This window comes from Poecilia mexicana, unplaced genomic scaffold (assembly GCF_051168715.1).
Source record: "Poecilia mexicana isolate PSO_F unplaced genomic scaffold, ASM5116871v1 scaffold_8, whole genome shotgun sequence".
NCBI lineage: Eukaryota > Metazoa > Chordata > Actinopteri > Cyprinodontiformes > Poeciliidae > Poecilia > Poecilia mexicana.
Window position 1 is genome coordinate 6,042,454 of NW_028263377.1, and position 22,933 is coordinate 6,065,386.

A 22,933-nucleotide genomic window follows, 5' to 3' on the forward strand; every position below is an offset into this window, starting at 1 on the left:
AAAAGAAAGAAAAAAAGCCCAACGCTGCACAGCGCTGCCAAGAAGGATTAGAAAAATTCCATCAATGGTTAGTCACTTCTAATTTAAGCCATACCCACATATTGGTAAAATGTCAACACGACTCAGATGGAGCTAGACAAACACGCAACATGACACGACCTCCTTGGTGAATCTGCAAGTGCAAACAAACTTACTTTAAGGATTAAGACATTTTCAAGTGCTGTGCTTCTTCTTATTATTCTTCATACATGGGAACCATTTAAAGGCCCAGCAGTGATTTTAAGACTTCAGAAGGCTGTCACCAATCGACAAAAAAGGATTTGATTTGTGTCAGACAGTCAGACTTTTCGGAACCAGAAGTTTACATACACCAAATGAAAAGATAAATACACTTTGTTTTTTCTTCTCGCTGTTTGAAATTAAATTAGACCAAACTTCTCTTGTTTAAGGTCAGTTACAATTACCTAAATGATTTCTGTTTGCTATACTGCAAAATCTTACCATGTGTTTTTGTCTTGCTCTGGTGTAAATATCTACAAATAAATAACTTTACAGCATGATACAGGCGCTTGTTTTGAGTAAGCGATTCCTTAATATTAATGAAAAAGTTCTGGTTCCTCTGGCAGATTATTTCATTTATAAAACAGACAAAAATGTCTTGTTATAAGTGAAAAAAATCTGTCAGCAAAACTAGTTCTTTTTCCACTAATATTAAGGAATTATTGACTTTTGATTAATTAAAAAAAAGTTATTTGTAAGTTAGTTTTGTCGTATTTCTAACTTCTTTCAAGTTAGAGTTGCTTTTGATTAGCATTAATCAATATATTTGCTATAAATGATTTAGAGGGTGCATTTGACAAAATGTCATTTTTATTGCTTGTTGACTATATTGTGTTTTTTATGGTGTAAAGCATTTTGAACTTCAAATAAACGTGATTTGATCTCCGGCGTTGTCCCTTTTTCAACCTTCCTGACCTCTGTTGTTCAGAGGGATACACAAAAACGACACTTTGAGGTTTCAAACGTGCAACGTGACGAAACGCCGCGTAGTTCGGGGAGCGTGACGGTGGATACACCACGAAGATCACGAAACCTGATTACATTTGTCTCAGAATAGAGCGCCGTAACTATACCAACTCCATCCACCAGCCCCATGGGAGTCGCACTTTGGCAACAGTAGCCATAGTGAGGAAGAATATCAAAGATGTGGAGCAACATGCCTGCACTCCTTTGAGAGCTAAAACGTAGAAGTATGCGAGCCGTGGGTGGAAATAACATCAGGAGAAAATGATATGGAGCCACATGGGGATTCGTATTCAGCTCCTCTATAAATACAGAAGCAACAAATGTATGCGCTATACGCTGGCCGCATCATATCTCACTGCATGCGTGGGTTGTCGACACCTTCAACCTGAGCTCTTCCCCCTGCAAAGAAAATAGTTCAGCATGTTGCCGGCTGTACGCGGCGCTGCCGCGCGCAAACAAGGTTAGCAGATGGCGCCGCTTAGAATAAGACATGCATACAGCCGCTCGCGCCGCGGCGACGCAGCCGCCTAGATGATACAATTACTGCAACACTAGCAGATACTCAGGATCAAATGCAGGTAAGATCCCAGCACAGTTTCTTTATTTCCTCAACAGATTCCTCTATCAATCTACAACACAGCAATACTATGAAGAAGTAAAAGAAAATCTGAAATAAAATGACATGAATAAAGTCAAAATTGCAAAAATAAGTCAACATTTGGAGAATAAAGTCACATTATTACAGGATTAAATTCATATTCTTTCTGCATGGAGTTTGCATGTTCTCCCTGTGCATGCGTGGGTTTTCTCCAGGTACTCCGGTTTCCTCCCACAGTCCAAAAACATGATTGTTAGGTTAATTGGCCTCTCCAAATTGCCCCTAAGTGTGTGTGTGTGTGTGTTCATGGTTGTCTCTGTGTTGCCCTGCGACAGACTGGTGACCTGTCCAGGGTGACCCCACCTCTCGCCCGGAACGTTAGCTGGAGAGGCACCAGCACCTCCTGACCCCACTGAGGGACAAGGGTGTAAAGAAGATGGATGGATGGATCTTAATACTACAACAATAAAGTTATATGAGAGTAAAGGTGAAGTAATACGAGAATGCAGTCACAATATTATTATGGGAACAAGGTTGTAATATTATGAGTATTATCGTAACACTACGACTCAATTGTTGTAATATTTCAACTTCAATCTTGAAATATTCTGACTTTATTCCCATAATGTTTTATTTTCTCAGCGAATCCCTAATATTCTGTCGTACCACTCCTCTATTTAGAACATAACAATCAGATGAACACAACTTTAAATCGTGCGTTCTCATTTTTTCCTGCATGTATTTCAGGCTTATTAAACGCACCGACCCGGCCAATCAAGCAAATAATTCTGGCACCACCCGGCTCGGATTTCGGGTCGGGCAGCGGGCCGTAAATCTAAACTCCAGTACTGATTGTATTTCAGCAGCTTTACGCGCTCCCGGCGTGTCGCTGCAGTCGACGGCTGTTATGACACAACCAGAGAGAGCAGCAGCCTGTTCTCCATCAGAACGTCAGGTATTCTGCTTTCACATGACGAACCTGATCTGCGCGGCATGCTGGTGAAAACAAAAATAAACGAGGCCAAAACAGGGGCGCCGCTAATAATAACAAAACCGAAGCATCCTCGTCTCGCTTCTGCTTCGCCGTTCCAACGACGCACTTCTGTCTTTCCAAGTAAACAGGACGTGAGGTCATCAGTCATCGGGCTGGTGCTAACGACGCAGAGGTTTTGACCATGATGGCCGCGTGCCGAATCCGAACCGCTGGGATTGGAAGCTTTGTGTCGTGATTGGATGTGGTGCTCTCTACAATCGAGTTTGTTAAATAAATAGACTACAAGGAGTGCGTACCTGGGATGTGATATTACCCAAAAGTCTCAAATCCCGCCATGTAAAGACTCTCACTTCCTCTAACAGTCCAAGGTCAGGAGGTGAAGACGGTCAGTCCGCGCCTCGTTGATCCTAATTATGTAACTGTGGTTCCTGGACAAATCAGGGCATGACCTTCAATCTGAAGAGCAGAGTTCACATGCAGTTCGTCACACAGTTCACTGTCATTTCTGTTTGTTTCACGATTTAGTTGTAAAATTTACCTCCCAAAAAAAACCTCTTCCTCTTTCAGCTGCCTCTAGTGACATCATGAAAGTTGTAAGGCAAGTGTAAAGAGCTTCTAACTGTATTTTAGTTATCATTTCTCCTTCAAAGTCATGGATTTCATGTCACTGTGGCAACAGTACAACACAGAGAAGATGACCAGAACCGGAATAGAACTCCAACGCTTCAGAAACCATCAGAACTTCTTCCTTTACCAGACTGATTGTGTGTTTTCCAGCCACATACCATCATTTCATTGCACAGTCAAGTAACTATGTTACCGTTGTTGTTATGAAAATGCTGTATAAATCAAAATATGACTTTAAAGAAATTTTACTTTGCAATTTTATGCTTTGAAATTGGGCCTCTGTCTCTTTAAGAAGCTTCTGCTCTTTCTGAAACTCCGCCTTCAGGAAGTCACCACAACACCGCTTCATTTTCCTGTTCTGAGGAGCGCTGCGATAGAAAGTAGTGCATATGTTGAGTTCACCAGGTAGTTTGCTAATTGCTGCTGCCGCTAGTCTAGAGGAGCTGAGTGAGGGGCTCCTCTGTGAGGCGGAAATTTGGCTGAGTATGTTTTTGATGAGGAAGGCAACATTAAAACATGAGGGGAAAAAAAGCTGTTTTAGTTTTCGTTTTCATGAATGTAGGAAATAAACGGTCATATAACATTTTCAAAGCTTACCTATGTTGTGCAAATATTATAATTTAATTAAACGTTAAATTATTATCAGATTTGTATTGCACCCCATTTCTCTCTAATTCGGTTTTGATCCACATTTGGGCATGCTTACTTCTATAGAATATGAAAGATTGCATAAAATAACTAAGTTACCTTCTGTGAACAGATTATTAGAGCTATAACTAACTTTTTTTTATTTACAATTTTTTTTATAGTAGACAAGCAGAATAAAGATACCTTACTAACTGGGCAGGAACAAACTGGTGCTTCATCAGTGTAAAATTTTGTACCAGAAAACTGATACAAATGGGACAAAATGGCCAGGACACGCTACATTTTTGCACCTCTTGTGATGTCACCAACCCAAAATTTTCACCAAACTTAATCAGCAAGGGTCTTTTCTTATTTTTCTTCAATATACATTTTTAAAAAACTTACTTTGTGGAGTTCTCCAATGGAAATCCATGCTGCCTTATTTTTGTCTGGCTACATTTACTAGTAACCACACACAACTACTGGATGGTACCTTTAATAGGTAAATAAGCACCATTTAGCAGTTTCAAGTTTTTTTTTCTTCTTTTTTTGGTAGCTACTCACAGTAAGAATACAAAGAGAGAGAAAGAGAGAGCCAGACATCGCAGGCATGCATAATACATGAGATAGCAAGAGACGAGGGGCAATGTCCTGGTTCTCCTCTACAACTGCTGACCTAGGCAACAAACCCTCAACACACAATGTGAGGCAAATCCTCATCTAATGCATCCAGACCCATATCCCCTTTGCTGAGTGTGCATATGCTGCAGCCAAGTGCTTGGCTGGACCAGCAGGGCAAGTCAGGCTCTTTTCAGTTGTCACAAATATCCTCTAAAGTCACACTGAGTCCTAATTTAAATTTGAAGTGTAACAAAGCTTAGCCTTTTTTTAGGTTTAAAGCTATCACCTCCTCAAAATATGTCCACAGCAGTGAAAGACCTCTACAGTAGATAGGGTGACAGCTGCGCTTGTAAGAACTGAATGTGCTAAAAAAGGTTGGCCATTACTGACCCCATGCGGCGTATCAATGTCATTACAGCTTGTTAGTGACATATTTCTCCCATTGGCGGCTCCTCAGCGCCGTTACGTGGAATTGCAGAGAACTGTGTCCACTGATATTAACGACTTGTTAGAATTTAGTGACAAAAAATGGCATAACAACTTGTAACGATTTTATTTTACTTAACAAAATTAGTTTGATTGCGACTAACTACAAGTATTCAGTATTTTTTCTGTGTACTCCGGTCGCCAAGCAACCCCATTTTGTTGCCAAATTCACTGTCGGGTCTTTGTGCAATGACAATATAGTAAGTCCAAGTCTAAATCTATTTTTGATTTATCCTCTCATGTCAAAAGAAGAAAGAAAATTAAAGTATGATTAAGGCATGAAACGTCAGCTAAACACTTTAAAACTTAAAGTCTAGTTTAACAAGTTAGATTCGTGCCGTTACTTGGCAACGACTGCTAGCAAGTTTGACTTTTAAATTAGCACTGTCGGGGTGCCAATTACGGCTGGATATCAATTTAAGATACTCTCCAACACAGAAACTTTCTCAACTACAAGTAATACGAAGGTCTGTAACTTTTATTGAGGTAATATAACAACCAGAGTTATGAATGGACTGGACTAGGGCATACATTTTGGGTCCTTCTCAGAAATTTGGCCTGAGCAGTTTTGTTCCACCATAATTGGTCTTATTTGATATCTGCCAATGATCCTCATAAAGTATATTTGTTTTTTTATTTTTTTATTATGCTTACAAATACACACTTATTCCTATTTCTATGTGCTTATACATGTTCTTACACACACTCGTATGCATATGACCTATGATTTAGCTTATGCTCAAATCTGTGGCTCACTGGTCCGATTAAAATGCACAAAGCCCTTCAAAATTTCATAGCTTTTTTCTTTTTAAAGAATTTTGCCATTATTAAACATTTATAAACTACAAGACAAGGTTGTATTTAGATAAATTTGTTAAATTAAATGTAATTTAATCCCAAATTTCTGTTTGTAGAATAGACCTGAAGTAAGCTGTGTCCAACATTGCTACTGTTTTGTGATTAGTTTGCGGATTGAAAGTGGGACCACATTGCCTGAGCAGATTCTCTCTCTAATATGTTTAGTTTATAAGAAACAAACTCGACGAGGCTAACTTTATTAATTAACTTTATTTGAGTTATTTTGATGTTTTTTTTATTTTTAAAGCCTCGATGGCCGATAGAATTAGTGGGTGGTGTGACTTACAAATGAGCACCAGCAGGGGGCAGTGCTGCAATGTGTGCAACTACAGAAAAGCAGCACTTTCGGCTACCAATTTAGCAAAATTGGAAAAATATGGATTTAAACAACACTAATTGCTGAAGTATTTTTGTATGTCAAACAACAGTAACATAATTAAGCAAATAACTACAATATAATGTGGACATTTCATGATTTTAAATATTTTCACCTGTAAATCACTTATGGCCCACGTACAGCAGAAATGCAATGCTTTGGTCTGAATTCCTCGTTATTGTAGCTCCACTGTGCCCGCAAGAGCCCCTACAGTCCGCCCCGCCCCCCTCCAGGTCGCAGACCGTCCCACTCCACGCCATTCGGTCAGTTCTGTAGCTTGTTAGAAACGATACGATTACCTGCAAGGAAATTTTTTATCCAAGATGTCAACAACCATGCAACATCCATACATGTTAGAGCCAGAGTCAGAGTCTGTCCCAGGGCAGGAGAATGAAGGTGATTTTTAATGGATCGCAATGGTGTCATTTCTGTGTTTATATCCTCTCAGACTACAATATGGAGCGTAGCTTAACCAAAGAATTCATTCATGTCAGATACCTATTAAAATATTAATGCTATTACAATAACATTAAAAAAGTAAAAGTCCCGCCATCATTAAGGAATTAGTTAACGGGAGCGTCAAGAACTTCTTTGAAGGCATTTGGTAATGTGTTCTCCAAAACAAAAATGTTAAAAATAAAGCCAAATAACATCCAAAACATGTCTAATTGAGGCATATTTATATCGTCAAGGATACTGCTAAAAGCTAGAACACAGCGCTAACGTAAGAGGAAGAGGAAGGCTCAATGCCGCTATCAAACCAAAACGTCACTATCACCACACACACACACACACACACACAAAAAAAAAAAAAAATCGGTCTAAAATAAGCTTTGTTGTCATTTTAATGTGATTTGGAGCTTACCGCTTTGCTGTAATTTCAATAAAGAGAAGGAACCGACGCCTCAATCAGAGGGGGTCTTTCGAAAAATCACTCTTGATATTTCCAGAGGTTGCTGAAGCGCTCAAGTAGGCCTACTTTCTGATCTCCACTAATGTGTGTACTTTTCTAATAAAAATAACATTTAACCAGATACTTCGAAGAGGCTCTAATGATGAGTAATAAGAAATACACGCTGGAACCGAACATTTTGACTTGGTTACTTATTACAACTACTTCGGCATAGCTGAACTTGTACTACAAAAATTGCTCGAGGAAAAGAAAAATGGCGGATTCATGCATAAAACTGATTAGCCGGAAGTCCATGACTTTTTTTAGTTTTTTTTTTTTCTTCTTCTTTGATGTTTATTGGTGGTTTGCAAACAACGAAAATTGTGCATTACCGCCACCAACTGATGGAGTGTGGACCAGAATGTCACTCAAGTATTAAATTCTATTAAATCATGACCTACGACCTTCTTGCTAAGCAGTTCCTAAGCAAATGCGGTGACAGAATACACATGAAAAGATAATAGGTGACAGAGAGCAATGAAGAGACTGAACATTTTTACCCAAAAAGAGTATAAAAATAACATTCAGAGCGAATAAATTAGAATTTTTTGCACTCCTAGATAATCAAAGTTCACAAAAATATGAATTTCAAGGCTAAAAAGGTGGATTTTGCACATGTTCCTTTTAGGAACGCAGAAGGGTTAGAAAAGAAAAGCACATCATTGAGTTTATATCCAAATTTAAGGGAGTCACTGCAACTTTAAAGAACTAGTAAGTCTATATTTTTGTCAAAACAAAATCTTACTCTAAATACCAATACAGACAAGACAGGTTGGAAACTTTATTTTTATTTTAATGGTTTTTAATACATCCTGGTAATGCATATCAAATTCTGGATTGAAAACAGTCAATTCTTTTGTTGTTTGGAAAATTTTTGGCAATTAAAAAAATGATATGACAACCAGTTTTACAGGAAAAAAAAACTGTGTGGCTTCAGGTGTCATGTGCAGGAACACGTTACACTGAAGTGTGTTTTCTAGAAACAGCTTCTATGGGAAGTGGAAGTCAGGGAAAAGCCTGTTCATTATCTTCCCACAGCAGCCGTTTCTCCCCTCAGGGCTGAAAACCTCTCAACTTTCAGGCTTTCAAAAGGAAAGAAACTCGTGATTTAATAAATGTGTGTTTACGGTATCCGGTTCGTCTTTGCTGCCCTTCTATAAAACCGAAGATCTTAATGTCACCTCGACTGACGTGACTTTCTGGAAAATTCCGTCAACATAATCAAACACTTAGCTAGTTTTAGCACAACTTCAATCCTGGGTCAGTTTGTTTAGTTACAGCTTAAACACAGACTCCTTATAGTGTTAGATATTCAAACATTCATTAAATAAAATATAAAAAAAACTAGAATAATCACAAAGGTATTAACGGGAGCATTTTAAACTCTGTCAGAATTTTTTTTTAAACAAGCAATGTTTTTGCCATTTAAGAGATAAGCTAGTTAAGTGATGAGTCATCGAGATGTGCTCATCGAACAAAGGTGCGGTTAAGGTGAATCACAGTGGAAGCAAAATAAATACAAAACGTTATCAAATTTTGAACTTTTAAAAGTCTAAAAGACAAACTAACACAAAAAAATAGAAAACCACACGTTTAAGTTTTACTTTCATTTTGTATATTCAGAGTACAGATCTAGAACGTCAACGTTTCGCCGCTGCCGTCATGATCCCTGCCACAGGAATGCCCTCCTTCCAGTCGGAGCTGCCAGTCGCTTGTGGCAACCATCAGAGGTACACCATGAACCGGAGAACTCAACCTCCACACGCCTTTCAGATGCCTTCCAACTAAGTGACGTCGGACAAAGGCAGATGTTCTAACCCATCATTGGTTTAAGTCTTAATCCCTTTTAATGACTCCAACTCAGTCGGGAAACGTACTATTGTCACTGTTATTTTTTTTTTCTTTTTCCTGTGTAAATACGTTGGCACGTGCTTTCCGAACAAGGGTGTTTTCCCGCACGTCGTCATGTGAAATAGCAAGTCAAATTGAATCAGCGTTCACATGAAATCTCTGTGGGAAAAGTCACTTCACACCAGGCAGTGTTCCAACCAGGAAGATGAAGGAGTTTTACGTTCCATCACTAAAGTGCTTTTTTTCTTGTCAGAATCTCGTAAGCTTCCTTAAACGCATTCTGCTTTCATTCCTTTTGGTGCAAAGCAATGAACCGTAGAGTTCGGAAAGCCACCTTTTATGAGTCGAAGCCCGTTTTCCCAGGAACCGATCGATCCAATCGGCTTGGCTTAGCGGGCCTCACCTGGCAAACCAGCCGAGACTGGCGGTTTGTCTCAGCGGCTGCTTCTGGCCTTTGCGGTACAAGCGCAGGACGAAATCGAAGTTAGCCATCGTGGACATGGCGTAGAAGACATTGGCTTTGTCCGGCACAAGCAACTCTGAGGACAGAGAAACATACGCTGGTTATCGTCGCATTACTCTCCCGACCGCGGCGTTTACTCCGACCGGCTCGGTGTGTTCGGACCTTTCTGCTGCGACATGATCTGCGACAGGGTGAAGTCCTGCGGGTTCATGTGCTCCAGGTGATGCTTCTCCAAAGCCCTCTGGATCACCTGGGCTGTTTTATCCTGACTGGTCAGCTGCAGAGACACAAAAAAAAAAAAAACAAACACACACCTCAGTGAGTGGCAACATTCCGTTTAGTCACGGTGTGTGACGTGTTTTAGCATGCACTGGAGACAGCCCATTCCCGCCAAACAGCATTTTCTCTTGATATTTTGAAGAACTGCTTCCGTTTTGGTTGGGTTTTCCATTTTGGTTTGTCGGTAAGGCTTCCCAACTGATTCCTGTTCTTTTGTTAAGATAAGCAACCACACCAGACAGATATTTATGGATGAAAACATCTGACTGAACAATGCAAAACCAAACCAAAACCTACATACTCAAGAATTAAACCAAAGATGTGGCCCCAAAGTAAAATAAAGAGCAAGGAGGACAGAATGTTCATAGTTTTAAAAATCAAAAGAGGAAAAATTAGCCTGCAGGAATATCAGGAATCCAGCATTCTCCATTTTAATGTGGTCCAAGAATGAAGACTCTATAGAGTCTATTTGAGGTCAAATAGACTCTATAGAGTCTTCATGTTCCTCAGTGAACCCTAACAAGGTAAGGTACAAATACAATACAAAGTGCTTGGAGTTAGGGTTAGGGTTCAGCTTGTTTTAAGCAAGTTTAAACATGCTTCAGATGTTTCATTCATATTCTTAGACAAGAAATCGACCAGAATTTTCAGCTTGATCGGCTCTAACCTTTGGTTACAAACTTAAACTAATCTTCTTCACAGGAGCTAGCGGTTTGTACTGATTCTTTTTTTGTGTTGTTATTCATACTATAATGATGTGAAAGAAGTTAGAAGAAGAACGCAGACATAACACAGCAGCACTCTGTTTATGGAAGAAATAATAAATGCCGTCATCTGTAGATAAATTTTGAAGTTTATTCAACGATAGGAGCCGTCAGTATTGTCAGACTTTCAAAAGTTCATAAATATAATTTTCAACCATTGTTTACATCCGGATTTATCATAAATTATGATGAAGACAGAACCATACAGATCTCAATAACCATCTTTCTAATTAAAGCAACATTTCTCTTCTAATTTTAAGACATTCTTCTGGTAAAGTTGCATAAGTATTATCACTGTTAGACCTTTTTTTTCTTTTTTTACTTTAGCCTGCTCTTAATAATCCATCATAAAACTCACAGGCGGGATGATACAAACCACTTTTTGAAAATATTTGTAGTCATTTGGAATTTCTATTTTTAGAAGAAGAAAAAAAAAGCGAGAAAATCTGATGGTAGGAAAAAAACGTAACTTTTTTTAAAGCCACATCTCGAAGCCGTACTCCAAACTGAACCAAACTCACCAGGATGCTTTTGTACATGTTGCCGTTGTCGAGTCCCAGGTCCACGCTGACCCGGATGATGCAGGAGTCGCAGCCCTGCCGGTTGTACATGGGCAGGGACGTCATGGAAATGGAGCGCTTGTGGTGGGGGGACGGGTGAGCGCTGGGTCGGGCGGCAGCGGCGGCCGGCTCTGTACCGCACAGGTTGGCGCTGCAGTCTGACGAGGAACCAGACGGAGACTCTAGAGAGGAAGCAGCTGAGGGGCAAGGGAAGGACGAGGAAGAGGAGGAGGAAGATAAGGCCTCAGATACGTTGTTGTAGGAGCTGTGGAAGGACTAGAGAGGAAAAGCAGAGAGAAAATAAAATAAACTTTCTTGAATGGTGTTTAAATATTAAACAGCCCTTTGCTCTACTAATTAGAAATGCATAAATGTTGTGTTTGCTTCAAGAGGACGACTCAGAAACAGAGCGCATTCTGTTGGAGACACAGAATGACTTGGCTTTCAACAAAGACCATCAGTGTCAGCACTAGAGACAATAGATACAAGACAGAGACAATGGGCTTTCATCTAAGAACAGAGACACACTCTCTCACACACAGAGAGGGAAAGAGATGGTTACCTGTAGTTTAATAGAACATGTTGTGTTTGGAGAAGAAAGATCTTCCATCTCAGATCCACTGGATCCAGAGGATGAGAGGCTGATCTGGTCAGCGGGGAGTTTCTTAGCGGTCTCACTCACCGACCTGAAGCTGAGGGGGAAAAACCTCATTAAGGATGCTGCAGCAAACCAACTGAACCAGAAGAATAACAACATTACACAAGCTGTTAATCAACATTTGATTCTTATCATCTAAATGTAAATAAACCCGATGACCGCTGTAAATTATGAGCATCGACTTTTGGTTTGAATACGCCATCATAAGCTAAAGCACTGCGGAAAAGTATTCACATCCCTTCAACAGCTCCATGTTTGATTATGTAACAACCACAAACTTCAATGTATTTTATTAGGACATCAGATCAAGACGAAGTGGAACATAATTGTGAAATGGAAGGAATGTAATTAGAGCGCTAATTTCAAATAATTACAAAGATTTAAAAAAAATGTAATGCATTTTTTTTTTTTTAAATCTAGAAACATCCTGAGCTGGAACCTTTGGATTCACGTTTTGGGTACGGCTGTAAATCCGATGTACAAGCTGATTTCCTCGGCCCAGTTGGGGTTGCTTTTCGCGTCTAAAACCGATCTGATGGGACGCTGGGAAACACTACTGTTATGTTTAAGTTGTGCTAAAAGGAGTTAGCCTAGAGTCGAAGCTTTTCAAGCCTAAAATAGCATCCTAATGCTCAACAGGTCACAGCAGGACAAGTCTGAACAGGCAGCCAGAGCTACAATCCAAACGAGCTTCAGCTAGGTTGCTAGCAAGGAGGGGAAGAAATTTCAACCTCCATATGTGGGAAGGTAGTAGAAACAAACTACCCCATTCGCTTCTCAGTCCTCTACTCCTTTTTATTGCTCTATTGCATAAAATATAATTAAAATTTGTTGTAGGGTGTGGTTGTGACAAAGTTTAAAAAGGTCAAAGGGTCTGACTACTTTTCCGAGACGTTGTACGCAGTGACACTCACAAGGAGAGCTTCTTTGTGATAGAGCGGTTGCTCCAGGAATTCGGTGAACAAGCGTCCACCGGAGGCTCCAGCTGCTTTGACATTTCATAGCTGTAACAGAAAGAAAATAAAAATAGAAAACACAAGAAAGTATTGAATTTTCACGCAAACTGCTTTTTTCCTCCCCTAATTTGAATCTCCAAATCAAACATCCTCCATTTCTTTTATTCTTTTATGCTGAAAAAAGGTTTTAAAAAGCAACTTCTGTAGTGGACAGAAACCAAATCTTTACTATACTCAAGCAGGGATGCGAGTGATTTTGTCACATGTCGAAGGGGGAAATAAAAAAAATATATATTTTCGGCTCACCTCTCCTGATCTGTGAGCAGTCTGTGTCCGTGCAGCCAAGCGGCGATTTTGGGATGTTTGGGGAGCTTGTACTGGGAACAGGACGCCTGCAGCACGCGGATCTGTGACAAGACGTCAAACTCCTGCGTGGGAAACGAGAAATGTTGACGGTGAGAGCAGGGCGAAACGGACCGCTGGATGTCAGGACTTCAGGTTGCATAATCTGGCCCGGAGCAACAAGGTTGCAGTTGCAATACTCAAGAAAGTCACATGAGAACTCCAGCTTCGAATATGAAGTCAGGTTTATGTTTAACTTTCTGTTAACTCTGACAACACATATGTACTGCTCTACTATCTACTATACACTCATCCAGCATGTAGAGAAATGTCACATAAAGAATCCATTAAATGACAGGAGCTACTTACCCTCCTCCTCTTCTCAAAGTTTATAAGTCCATCCTGTAGGGAGAGTGGATTATTAGCACTTTCATTTATTACATAAATCAATGATTAATTTGGTAGAAGAAAGCCTAACTAAGTTGTTTTTTTGTCTAAATATTAACCATGTTGGTAAAAGTACAACAAATAGCTTTCTTGAGCAACTCTGCAATTTTTTCACACATCTTTGGGGTCAATTTGTTTGTTTTTTTTAAGTGAATTATTGTAACTGCTACACAGCTGATTTTACAAGCTCAAAACTTCAATAGTGTATATAAGCATAATTTTAAAAACCTAATTAGCTAATTTATTTCATTCTAAAAAGGCAGAATCTTTATTTATCAAACTAAGCTTTTATTAGTATTAAAACTACCATTATTGCTTCTGTAAGAATATTGGTTGTTAATGATCTACATGCAACAAAAAACTGACGGTGACAAGAAACTCAAAAGTCCAGTTCTAGTGGCGCCTTGGCTCACTTAATATATTAAAAGATGAAACATTGTTTCATTCTTTTGTTCTGTGCTCTAATGAAATTCACTGGCCCTTCTGGTAAATTTGATCTAGAACTGCCAATAAAATGTTCAAGTATTCCAGCATAGACCTAGCATGGTTTACCTCTGTGGTGTCAGGTAGAGCCGTGTCCAACATGGTGAGGACGGTCAGATAGGTGCCCAGGTAAGGAACCACTCCACTTGAGGTACTCTGTGAACAAGCCATGTGTAGAAACCCATTAAAGTTACAGCAGCAGGTTTATTCCCCCTTTTCTTTTACTCTAAAACCAGTTTTATTTATTTTTTTTTCTTTCCATGGGCTTGTTTCACAGTGACAGATCTAAACATGACAATGTTCACACCAGGACTGAAGGCAGTCAGCGGAACCTCTCATATTACCACCCAGAAGAATGTGGTCAGGACCCCATGAAAACCCCCCGTCTGGTCTATTATTACTGACCTATAATCCTATTGAACTGACGCCATTTGAAACCTGCTCAGCGCCGAGCGGAGCTAAAAATAGTTTTGGGTTCCAGTTGCGTTCCAGAGAGGGAAATCAACCCTGGCGGGGCTCTTTCAGAGGCGTGGAGTATGAGGGGGATTTGCATGAATCTTCTGCCTCATATGAAAATGACTCAAAGGCGAAAGGCCAAGTGATATGGAGCACCAGCTTAATCGGGCTCTCTCTCTTTCTTTTTCTTTATTTGTATTTAGATATAGCTTACCATCTGCCGGGGGAGTTGACACTTCTTGCTTAACTTTGGAGAAACATTATCCACATTGGCTTGGCTTCCGTCCTGTTGACAATCAAAGCTGTGCTCAGTTTAAGGTTAGAGGCAGTTCCACTGGCAAAAGGAAGAGCTTTTATCACACATTAGCCTGAACATCCTGTTTAACAGTTAATTGTTAGGTTCTACTTTTTTTCTCCAAAAGGACTGAAGTCCATTTCCAATGTACCTGAGCGTTTTTATCCATAAGCAAATAGGCTTAGGTTTGGAATACATATGAATGCCAGTGTTTACATAGATAAGAGGTCTGCCTGAAAAATGAAAGGCAATCAAGAGAAGGTATTGTGGGGCAACAAACGCTAGCTGTTTAGCTGCTGGGTACAGAAAGAGCAAGGGATCTGATGACTTTAGGGTTCTTTATTGGAGCTGGACAAAAGACGTCTGTGACGCAGCTCCCTAAAGAAAGTCACAGAGAGAAGAGTGAGACGGGAACATGATGTCCTCAAGGCCCCTTGTTTGCTATTCATAACCATTTCTGCAAACATTAACTCAAAAGGGAATCTTTTTAAAGATTAAAAGAGTGGCATTGGTGTTCAAGGAGACAATCTTTGTACCTTGTTCATGAGCTAACGTTCTGGTTGTTGTTTTTTTTTTTTTTTTGCCTGTTCAAGATCCAAATCTGTAATTCTAGGTTCTTTTTTTTAATACGAAACCAATTAATATTTTATCAAAATTCTGTATGGGGGCAAATTGTAATGGGCAGGTCATGATTTTTAAAGAGCAACCAGAAAACTGCAATTGCTGCACTCCAAATATTAAGGATTTGTACCTTACTTAACATACAACATGTACTGGTTACTGGTACTAAGGCATGCTAATGTTTTAAAAAGTTCATATTTTAAAATCTATACTGTTATACATTGAACAGTTTAACGTCTGGACCTTGAATTTTGAATACTGTAATAGCCGGAAAGCGGTACAACACTGCCGATCAGATGGCTGAAAGAAGGTTACTGCAGTTTATCACAGGCTAACAAGAAATTGGGAATAGTTCTGTTTGCCAAAATACATGTAGAATCATGATGGGGGAACCAAGATAGCACCAGCATTAAGAAGGAATAACCGTGACTTTTCTATTATTAGTTGTCTTCCACTGTTTTAGACCATATTTTTGTGTTTTTAGATTAAAGTGTTTCAGTAAAAACGATAAAATGTCATATTTTTTTCCAACCATAGTTAATGCAATTGAGAATCTCATACCAACCCTTTATTAAACGGGGTCTGTCCACTTAAGGGAAGGTTTAGGTTGAGGTCCGTTTTTGGCTGATACCAATTTTTCTTTGGTCTGAAAAGTCAAAGTTGCTAGTTTGTCTGCCCACATGCTGACATTAAAAGGGACAATAGTTGATTTTCAGTCCTTTGTGGATGTTGCTAAGATCAGTTACTCATGGCCAATAACTGATCTACCAAAATTAAGGAACTCTGGGGCAATTTATTGGCATACCAGCAGTGCTGATCTTCATGAGTTGGGTATGTGAGGGTTAACTCTGCAAACATGATGTCTTTTTCTCACCTCCACCAGGAGCTCTCTGTTGGTCAGAACACAGTTCTCGTCCGGGAAAGTCTCCCAGAGATTATCGAACGTGGCAGTGCTGTCTCTGCAAACAGGGACCAAGATGACATGAAGACGACAGCTGCGGGTTGTTCCAATATTATCCACAGTAAGCATTTTTAAAGCTTTCCAAAGTTTAACTTGTTTGCACGGTAAGCATTTTAGGTGAAGCTTAGCACCAAACTAGTGAGCTTTTAACTAAGTTCACGACCCGAGCTAAAATATGGGTCATGAACCAAAGGAGACGTTTGCTGACTCGCCCAATCAAGTTTCACAGAATTGCACCCATTAGCAGGTTGATGTCCTTGTTAAGAGGCTGTTATGTAGAGAAAACCTATTTACGACCTTGGAGACGGGCCAAAGAGCGCAGCCTTTGAAATGAAATAAAGTAGATAGATTATCAAAAACCCCACCTGCTGACGGCTGCCCAGGTCTTCCTCAGCCTGTAGACGGCATTCGAGTGCAGGGCAGAAAGGATCGCCTTGAGGGAGGAGAAGTTCTTCAAGCGGCGACATTCCTGCAGAACAAAACAGACTCCTGTCATTTCAATGTTTCTCCAGCTCTATGCTAACCAGGTTGGTATGAGATCTTCAAAGTGTGATGCACTTTTGGGAAAACACGCAAAGGTTCCATGGTGCTATACCCTATTGTTATTCTTAGTCGTTCTAGACCAAGAAGTGTAGCCAATTGATCCACCTGCAGTCTGCTGCTGAACAGATGAGCCACTCATGGCACTCCAACAGCAGATATTTTTCCAAAAAGTTGCACTAAAAAACACACATGATGTCTCTGGACAACAGAAACAAAAAGAAAAAACTTCCACCGCACTCACAGGTGTTTGCATGTTACGTCCAATAACTAGGCGCCCTACACTGCCCCCTAGAGTCTAGGAGAATATGGGTTACAGTGAGGATGAGCCACACGGAGTATAAATTAGTGTTGGCCTGATTCCGAGCTTCTATTTTCAAGTGTCAAGCATAAACCAAACTTACCAACTATATATAATGACTAATAAAGTTACTAGAACCCACCTGTGCCACTTTGATCCACTTCTCAATGACGCGAGCCCTCTGGGCTGGAGTGGTAGGAGGCGACCCAGAAGAGCCGTTAGCTGGTTCTGCAGACTGGGAGAGCAGCGACACAATAACCCTGTTGGTCAACGCGTTGAACTGCATGATGGTGGCTCGGATGGTGGGAGACATGTTTTCCTTCTTATCTCTCTGGGACCACACACAGCCCAGACACTGGTAGGGCACCACTTTGACAAACAGGGCCTGGAAAGGTCAAGGAAGCCCACCGTCAGCCTTTAAAGCATCAGATATGAGCAATATTTAATAATGAGACATGAAAAATATCCAGTGACGCACAGAGTCCATTTGAGTGAGCTGCTCAGCGATGGCTGAGGCGGAGAAATCCATGATGCTGCCCTGATCCAGAGAGGTTTCACATCCTGAATCCTCACTGGCAGACTCTTCCTCCCCTTGATCAAGACCAGCAGCATTCGACAATGTTCCTGAAATAAAAGAAAAAAGAAAAAAAAAAAAAACAGTGTTACTAGTGGGAACTTAACGTGTTTCCCACCACAATTACTGTCAAGAAGACCAACTGCGTCGTCGTAGCCAAAGGAAAAGTTGTGGAATAAAAAGGTCACCTCCGTCTTTCTGGAACTTTCTGAGCAGCTCCTCGGCTTGTCCGGCCAGTGAGCAGAAGTTCGGCTGGCTGCGCATGCCGCCGTGCACGGCAGAGCTGATCCTCAGGTGATCCAGCAGCAGGTGGAGAGCCGGGTGCAGCGGAGGGTCCCTGAAGTCCTCGCTGTACTCATCCAACCACGTCTGGATGAACGTCAACAGGAGGCTGGAGAGGGAGAGAGAGAGAGAGAGAGAGCAGAGCGCTGGAGGGAAACTTTACCAACCACAAAAAACCACAACAAACCTCAAACTGGGACATTTTCCACCCACCTCCTGCAGTAACCCGCGTTGTCCACATCTGAAGAGACGCTGTCCCTGTAAGCAAATAAAAAATAAAAAAAATCAAAAGTCAGCCTCTTTCTTTCCGTCTTCTGAAATCTTTTGATTATTATTTGCACCCGCCTACTCCCCAACGTGAAACCCAAGCAACGTATAATGGCTGTTGTTGGGAGCTTCCAGCTAATGAGCACCTGCTTGGCACGGCTCACATCAAAGCCGGGACGAGAGGCTCACTTTATCGGTGGGAACATCAAACACCAGGCTCCTTTCAAAACATGGGGACCGGGCATGAATAAACACAAGAGGTTTTGTTTTTCCAAGACTGATTTATGCTTTTCTTTTGTCCTGGAAAATAAACTGACATATTGGTTCCTAGGAGCATTCATTCCCTTTTGAAAGGTTTTATTTTTTTTGTCTCCATTAGACTTTATACAATTAGAACCTGAAGTAGAGGTGCAGTGATTTTGTTTAGCCAGCCGATCGATTGGTACCGACTTCCTTAATTTTGAGTGATGGGCGGATATCAGCATGTGAATACTTGCCAACTTGATGACTCTTTCACTACGTTTAGCAAAAATAAATAAACAAAATAATAATAATACTAATTTTTTCTTAAATTAAAAAGAACAATCTGTGATCAACCAAAATACTGCGATCGGTGCGCCCTCAACCAGAAGGTTTCGCCCCTTTTTTTAGAGAAAATTAGCTCAAACTCAGACATACTGGATGAAGAACATCTGTGAACATCATTTTATAAGTACTGTCACAGATTCTGCAATGGATTAAAACTTTGAGTAGGCCATTTTGACACAAAACCGTCAATCTAAATCATTCCATTTTTTCCCCCACTGTATTGGTGTTGTTGGACTGGTGGAAAAATACTTGGTGAGATTTTGTTTTTCCAGTGCATGTGTGTGTGTGTGTGTACAGAACTTTAAGTTTGTTTTGCTAAAAAAAAATATCACTGGAAAAGTTTTCTTTTTAACTCTATATCTCCAAACTTGAGATGGAAAACCAAGTTTTTGCCGTCTTTCTATCGCCGTCTGCACAAAATGCTCTGAATGGACCGTACTTTTTACACCTCTGATGTTGACCACACAGAATCCAAAAGACCAGATGAAAACAGACAGTAGCCAGCTCGGAGTGGTACAAAGGAGGCAGCTGTACCTCTGGAAGAGCAGCTCTATGAGCGCCGTGGTGCTGGTATAGGTCCGGTAGGTAGAGAGGAAGATCCGGCTGTAGTCCGGATCCTGGCTGCTGCTGCTGTCCAGCAGGTGACTTATGAGCAAGTCCAAGGTAGCGGCCTTCAGACGCCGCACCTTGCAGGTCCGGTACTGGACAAAACCGCAGCAGGAGCTCGTCTCGCTGGGGCCGGGCGAGGACGGGTCCGGCTCCCGGCGCAGCGTCACCCCGTACACCACGCCGTCCTCCTTCTCCTCACCCCACTCCTGCACTGGATTCTGGAGAAAAACATAGAAAAAAAAACAATCAAGCTGGGGGAGGAGGGGATGACTGTCAGGAATATAAAAACTAAAAGGTACAGAGTAACATGTTCAAATATAGATCAAGTTATGTTTGCAGTTACAACAGAAGGGTCAGAGGGTGAGCTCAGCAAACAAGAAATAGTCACCAGCAATCCTGGCCACACAAACAGGTGACACAGCAGCCCACTGAGTCTTAACATTGATCCCTCGCAAAGCCGCAGCAACAAGGTAATATTTACATCTGCTAATAGTCATCATCTACAGCGACGGCACAAACAGGCTGGCGTGTGATGATGACAACAATTATTTCAGATCTAGCTGATTCAGATACCGATGCAGAATAATAACATAATGGTGTGTCTGTTTGGGGGTTGTTGTTTTTTTTTTTTAACAACTTCCTTGCAGCTCTGATCTTTCCAAGAATCTTATAGCTAAACATCAGTGTTTATGGACAAACAAAGGAAAATAAAGAGGTTGGCACATCAACTTGGGGAGGGGGGAAAAATTTCCAGTGTATTCAATCCTTTTAGCACATATATCTGCAGGTGTTGACAACAGCGGGAGTCATTGCTTTTAGATTTAAATCCTCTTTTCATAAAATGAAAACAAAGGGTTAGACTTTGCTTTCTGTTAGAGCTTTCTGTTTGGTTTTACGGCCAAAGCCAAAGTCAGAGCAGAGTTTTCAAAAGCGCGCCTGGAATGACACTGGAGAACCGGTTTAATCAGATGAGCGCCCGAGTCAGGCCACCAGTTTATCACACTGTAACAGGAAAACAGCTGCATCGCCATCAAATAAGCTACTTTTCCACAAACTATAGGAACCAATTTAGAATTTTTAAAGTTCACTTAAAAATGTCAACATAAGCTACTTGATTTAGGTAACAAATCCTACCTGAAACAAAAAAATATATTTAAAATGTGTTCTAATTAACAAAATTTGCCTAGCTACAGTTTTAGCTAGTTTAGCGATAGCACTATGTAGCAAAAACATAAACAGAAAACAAGTCAAGTTGCAGCATCTGAAATACAGTTTCGCAAAAACAATATTCAAAGAATCTATTATTAGGCACTGCGTATTGCTACAGAAATCAGAAGGTATGACTTGGTCTACAAGAGTTGGTGTCATTTATATGTTGACATTACATCTAACTCAAAGTAGCGATAAGTTTTTACAGTATTAGGTTGTACCTTTTTCTTCCAAAATACCCAAAGATTGGAGCTAATTTGCTCATTTAAAAGCAGCTGCCCACAAACAGCTGGCATCTGCTAATACTTGAGACTCTTTCTAAAATCGATTAGAACTGCCTATTTTAAAATTTCATTAAAATGCATTGTGGAAACCATCTTAGCACAACCACAAGAGCTAATGTCTACAGCTGTCCTCATTTCTACTCATACAGATGCTGCCAATCAGCAGCCAGGAAAATGAACAGCCCTCCTGAATTGGCTGCATTGCAAATACCAACCGATAGAGTGGTAACAATGCAGCTAAGAAGTTTTCAATTTTTAAAAATCTGATTTTTTTTAAGTTGAACTGTAAAAACAAAAATCTGTGAATTGTCAAACCTTTAACAAATAATTCAAAGTAGAGTTAAACAAACAAACAAACAAAAATTTGAATAAATGAATCTGAAAATACCTAACTATGAATTGGTGGTTTGCAGACAAATGAACAACGTCATAGGAATATTTATAGGTTAATCTCCATGGTAGCCGAGTAGGACAGATCCTGTCTGCTGCCCACATCTTTGCTAGGATCACATTTCATTTGAAATGCTGAGCTCACAAAATGAATTGAGACAAAAACAATGACCTCTTTATATGTTTAACTTTTCAGGCTCGTCTCAATCTGAAATGCCAAAAGTGAACACAAAAGAAAATAAATTCTCTTATTGTGTCTGCAATTAGAATTAATGTTTCAAAAAACTTTCAGCACTTGCCGCCCCCGATAACATTTCACCCGGAGCGGTGAGCCACAATGTCCATGTTGGCACTGTTGATTGAAAACACAACCTCTTCTCCCTAGTTCTACTGTATGTGCAGTTATTTTATGATTTATAATAAAATAGTGTATCCCATATAGCATTGACTGAAGTTAACAACAAAATAATATCCGCTAGAAATCAACAAATGTGAAAAAGAAAGCATGAACAATATTAAGAAAAACACATTAATGGTCCTTTGGGTGGTTGCTATGAACCTAGCAACCAGCCAAAGGTTGCTAGGTTATGAACTTAACTAAATGTGGTCCTCTAATTCTACACAGAGCCCTTTTGAATGGTAAGAAAATAACATTATTACCATTCAAAAAATATGTAGACCCTCCTCAGACAGCAGGCAACTTGCTGTGACACCTGATATGTGACGTTTCCAGCCAAACTCACCATGGTCAGCTCCCATTTGCCCATCTTGTCCGCTCTGCTTACGAAGCGCGGCTCTTCATCTTGACAGCAACTTCAGGTAAAGTTAACTTCCAACTAGCCAAGCAAAGAAATAAAAAAGTCCGTGTGAGTCTTCCTTTTTCCAACAACTTTAAAGCCAAAAACATTGGTCCGGTCGCGAGCTACCTTCACGCGCTTGTCTTGAAATGTTGAAGAGTTTTTAGATACATTTTTGCAGCTGGATATTTTAAAGAGTCGGGCTGGTTTCTCTTGCCTTTGCCTGCGGTTGGTGCCCGAGTGTCTTTGGAGCTGTCTCAGCCTGTCCGCCAGCACCGACACCGGCTCACAGGCTCTCACTCGGTGACAGGAGACGGGAAAGAAACCCGACCGTCCTTATGTGGGAGGCGGCGGCTCTCCCGGGCCTGAGGGGAGGAGGTGTGTCCCCGTCATGCCTGTCTGCGTCTGTGTGCGTCAAAAGTCCTTTCGCTTCTAGTCAACCACTGTTATTTTATCGATCTAGTTACTCTTTAAGTTTTAATTATTCTATTGCGCTATTTTAGAATTAATTAGCTTTGTTTTATTAAAAAAAAAAGAAAAAAAAAGCACACAGCAGTGGCCTACTTAAAATCTTACTTAAATCCAATGAAAATGGTGTAGTGTGACCTTAAATGTGACTTTAATAGCTATTTTCCTCCAAGAGTGCCATCGCTTTTTATATGATACTGTAGGTCCAGCAGTTTTACCCAGTTCAATTCAATTCAATTCAGTTCAGTTCAGTTCAGTTCAGTTCAGTTCAGTTCAATAAAACTTTATTTGTCTGTAAGGGGCAATGTAAAAGCACAGTGAAG

The 22,933-nt window shown here is 40.4% G+C and overlaps 1 protein-coding gene across 1 annotated transcript; it reads right to left on the reverse strand.

Moving 5' to 3' along the window:
- Positions 1-7,937: 7,937 nt before the first annotated feature.
- Positions 7,938-22,572, reverse strand: rgl3b (ral guanine nucleotide dissociation stimulator-like 3b). The gene is made up of 18 exons (XM_015010297.2): positions 22,272-22,572; positions 22,089-22,181; positions 19,388-19,680; positions 18,212-18,256; positions 17,905-18,107; positions 17,621-17,766; positions 17,285-17,527; positions 16,667-16,770; positions 16,215-16,299; positions 14,639-14,710; positions 14,038-14,124; positions 13,408-13,440; positions 13,003-13,124; positions 12,655-12,744; positions 11,645-11,774; positions 11,044-11,358; positions 9,642-9,756; positions 7,938-9,555 (listed from the first exon to the last, which is right to left on the reverse strand). The coding sequence occupies exons 2-18, from the start codon at positions 22,110-22,112 to the stop codon at positions 9,416-9,418; spliced, it is 2,247 nt and encodes a 748-aa protein (XP_014865783.1). The 5' UTR covers positions 22,113-22,181; positions 22,272-22,572; the 3' UTR covers positions 7,938-9,415.
- Positions 22,573-22,933: the final 361 nt, after the last annotated feature.

Coding starts and splice junctions, on each gene's coding strand:
- rgl3b (XM_015010297.2), bottom strand. CDS start 22,112: ATGGGCAAATGGGAGCTGACCATG. Junction 13,125..13,407: donor ACTTTGAGAAGAGGAGGAGG/GTAAGTAGCTCC, acceptor TTTCCCACGCAG/GAGTTTGACGTCTTGTCACA. Junction 9,757..11,043: donor ACATGTACAAAAGCATCCTG/GTGAGTTTGGTT, acceptor GTGTCTCTGCAG/CTGACCAGTCAGGATAAAAC.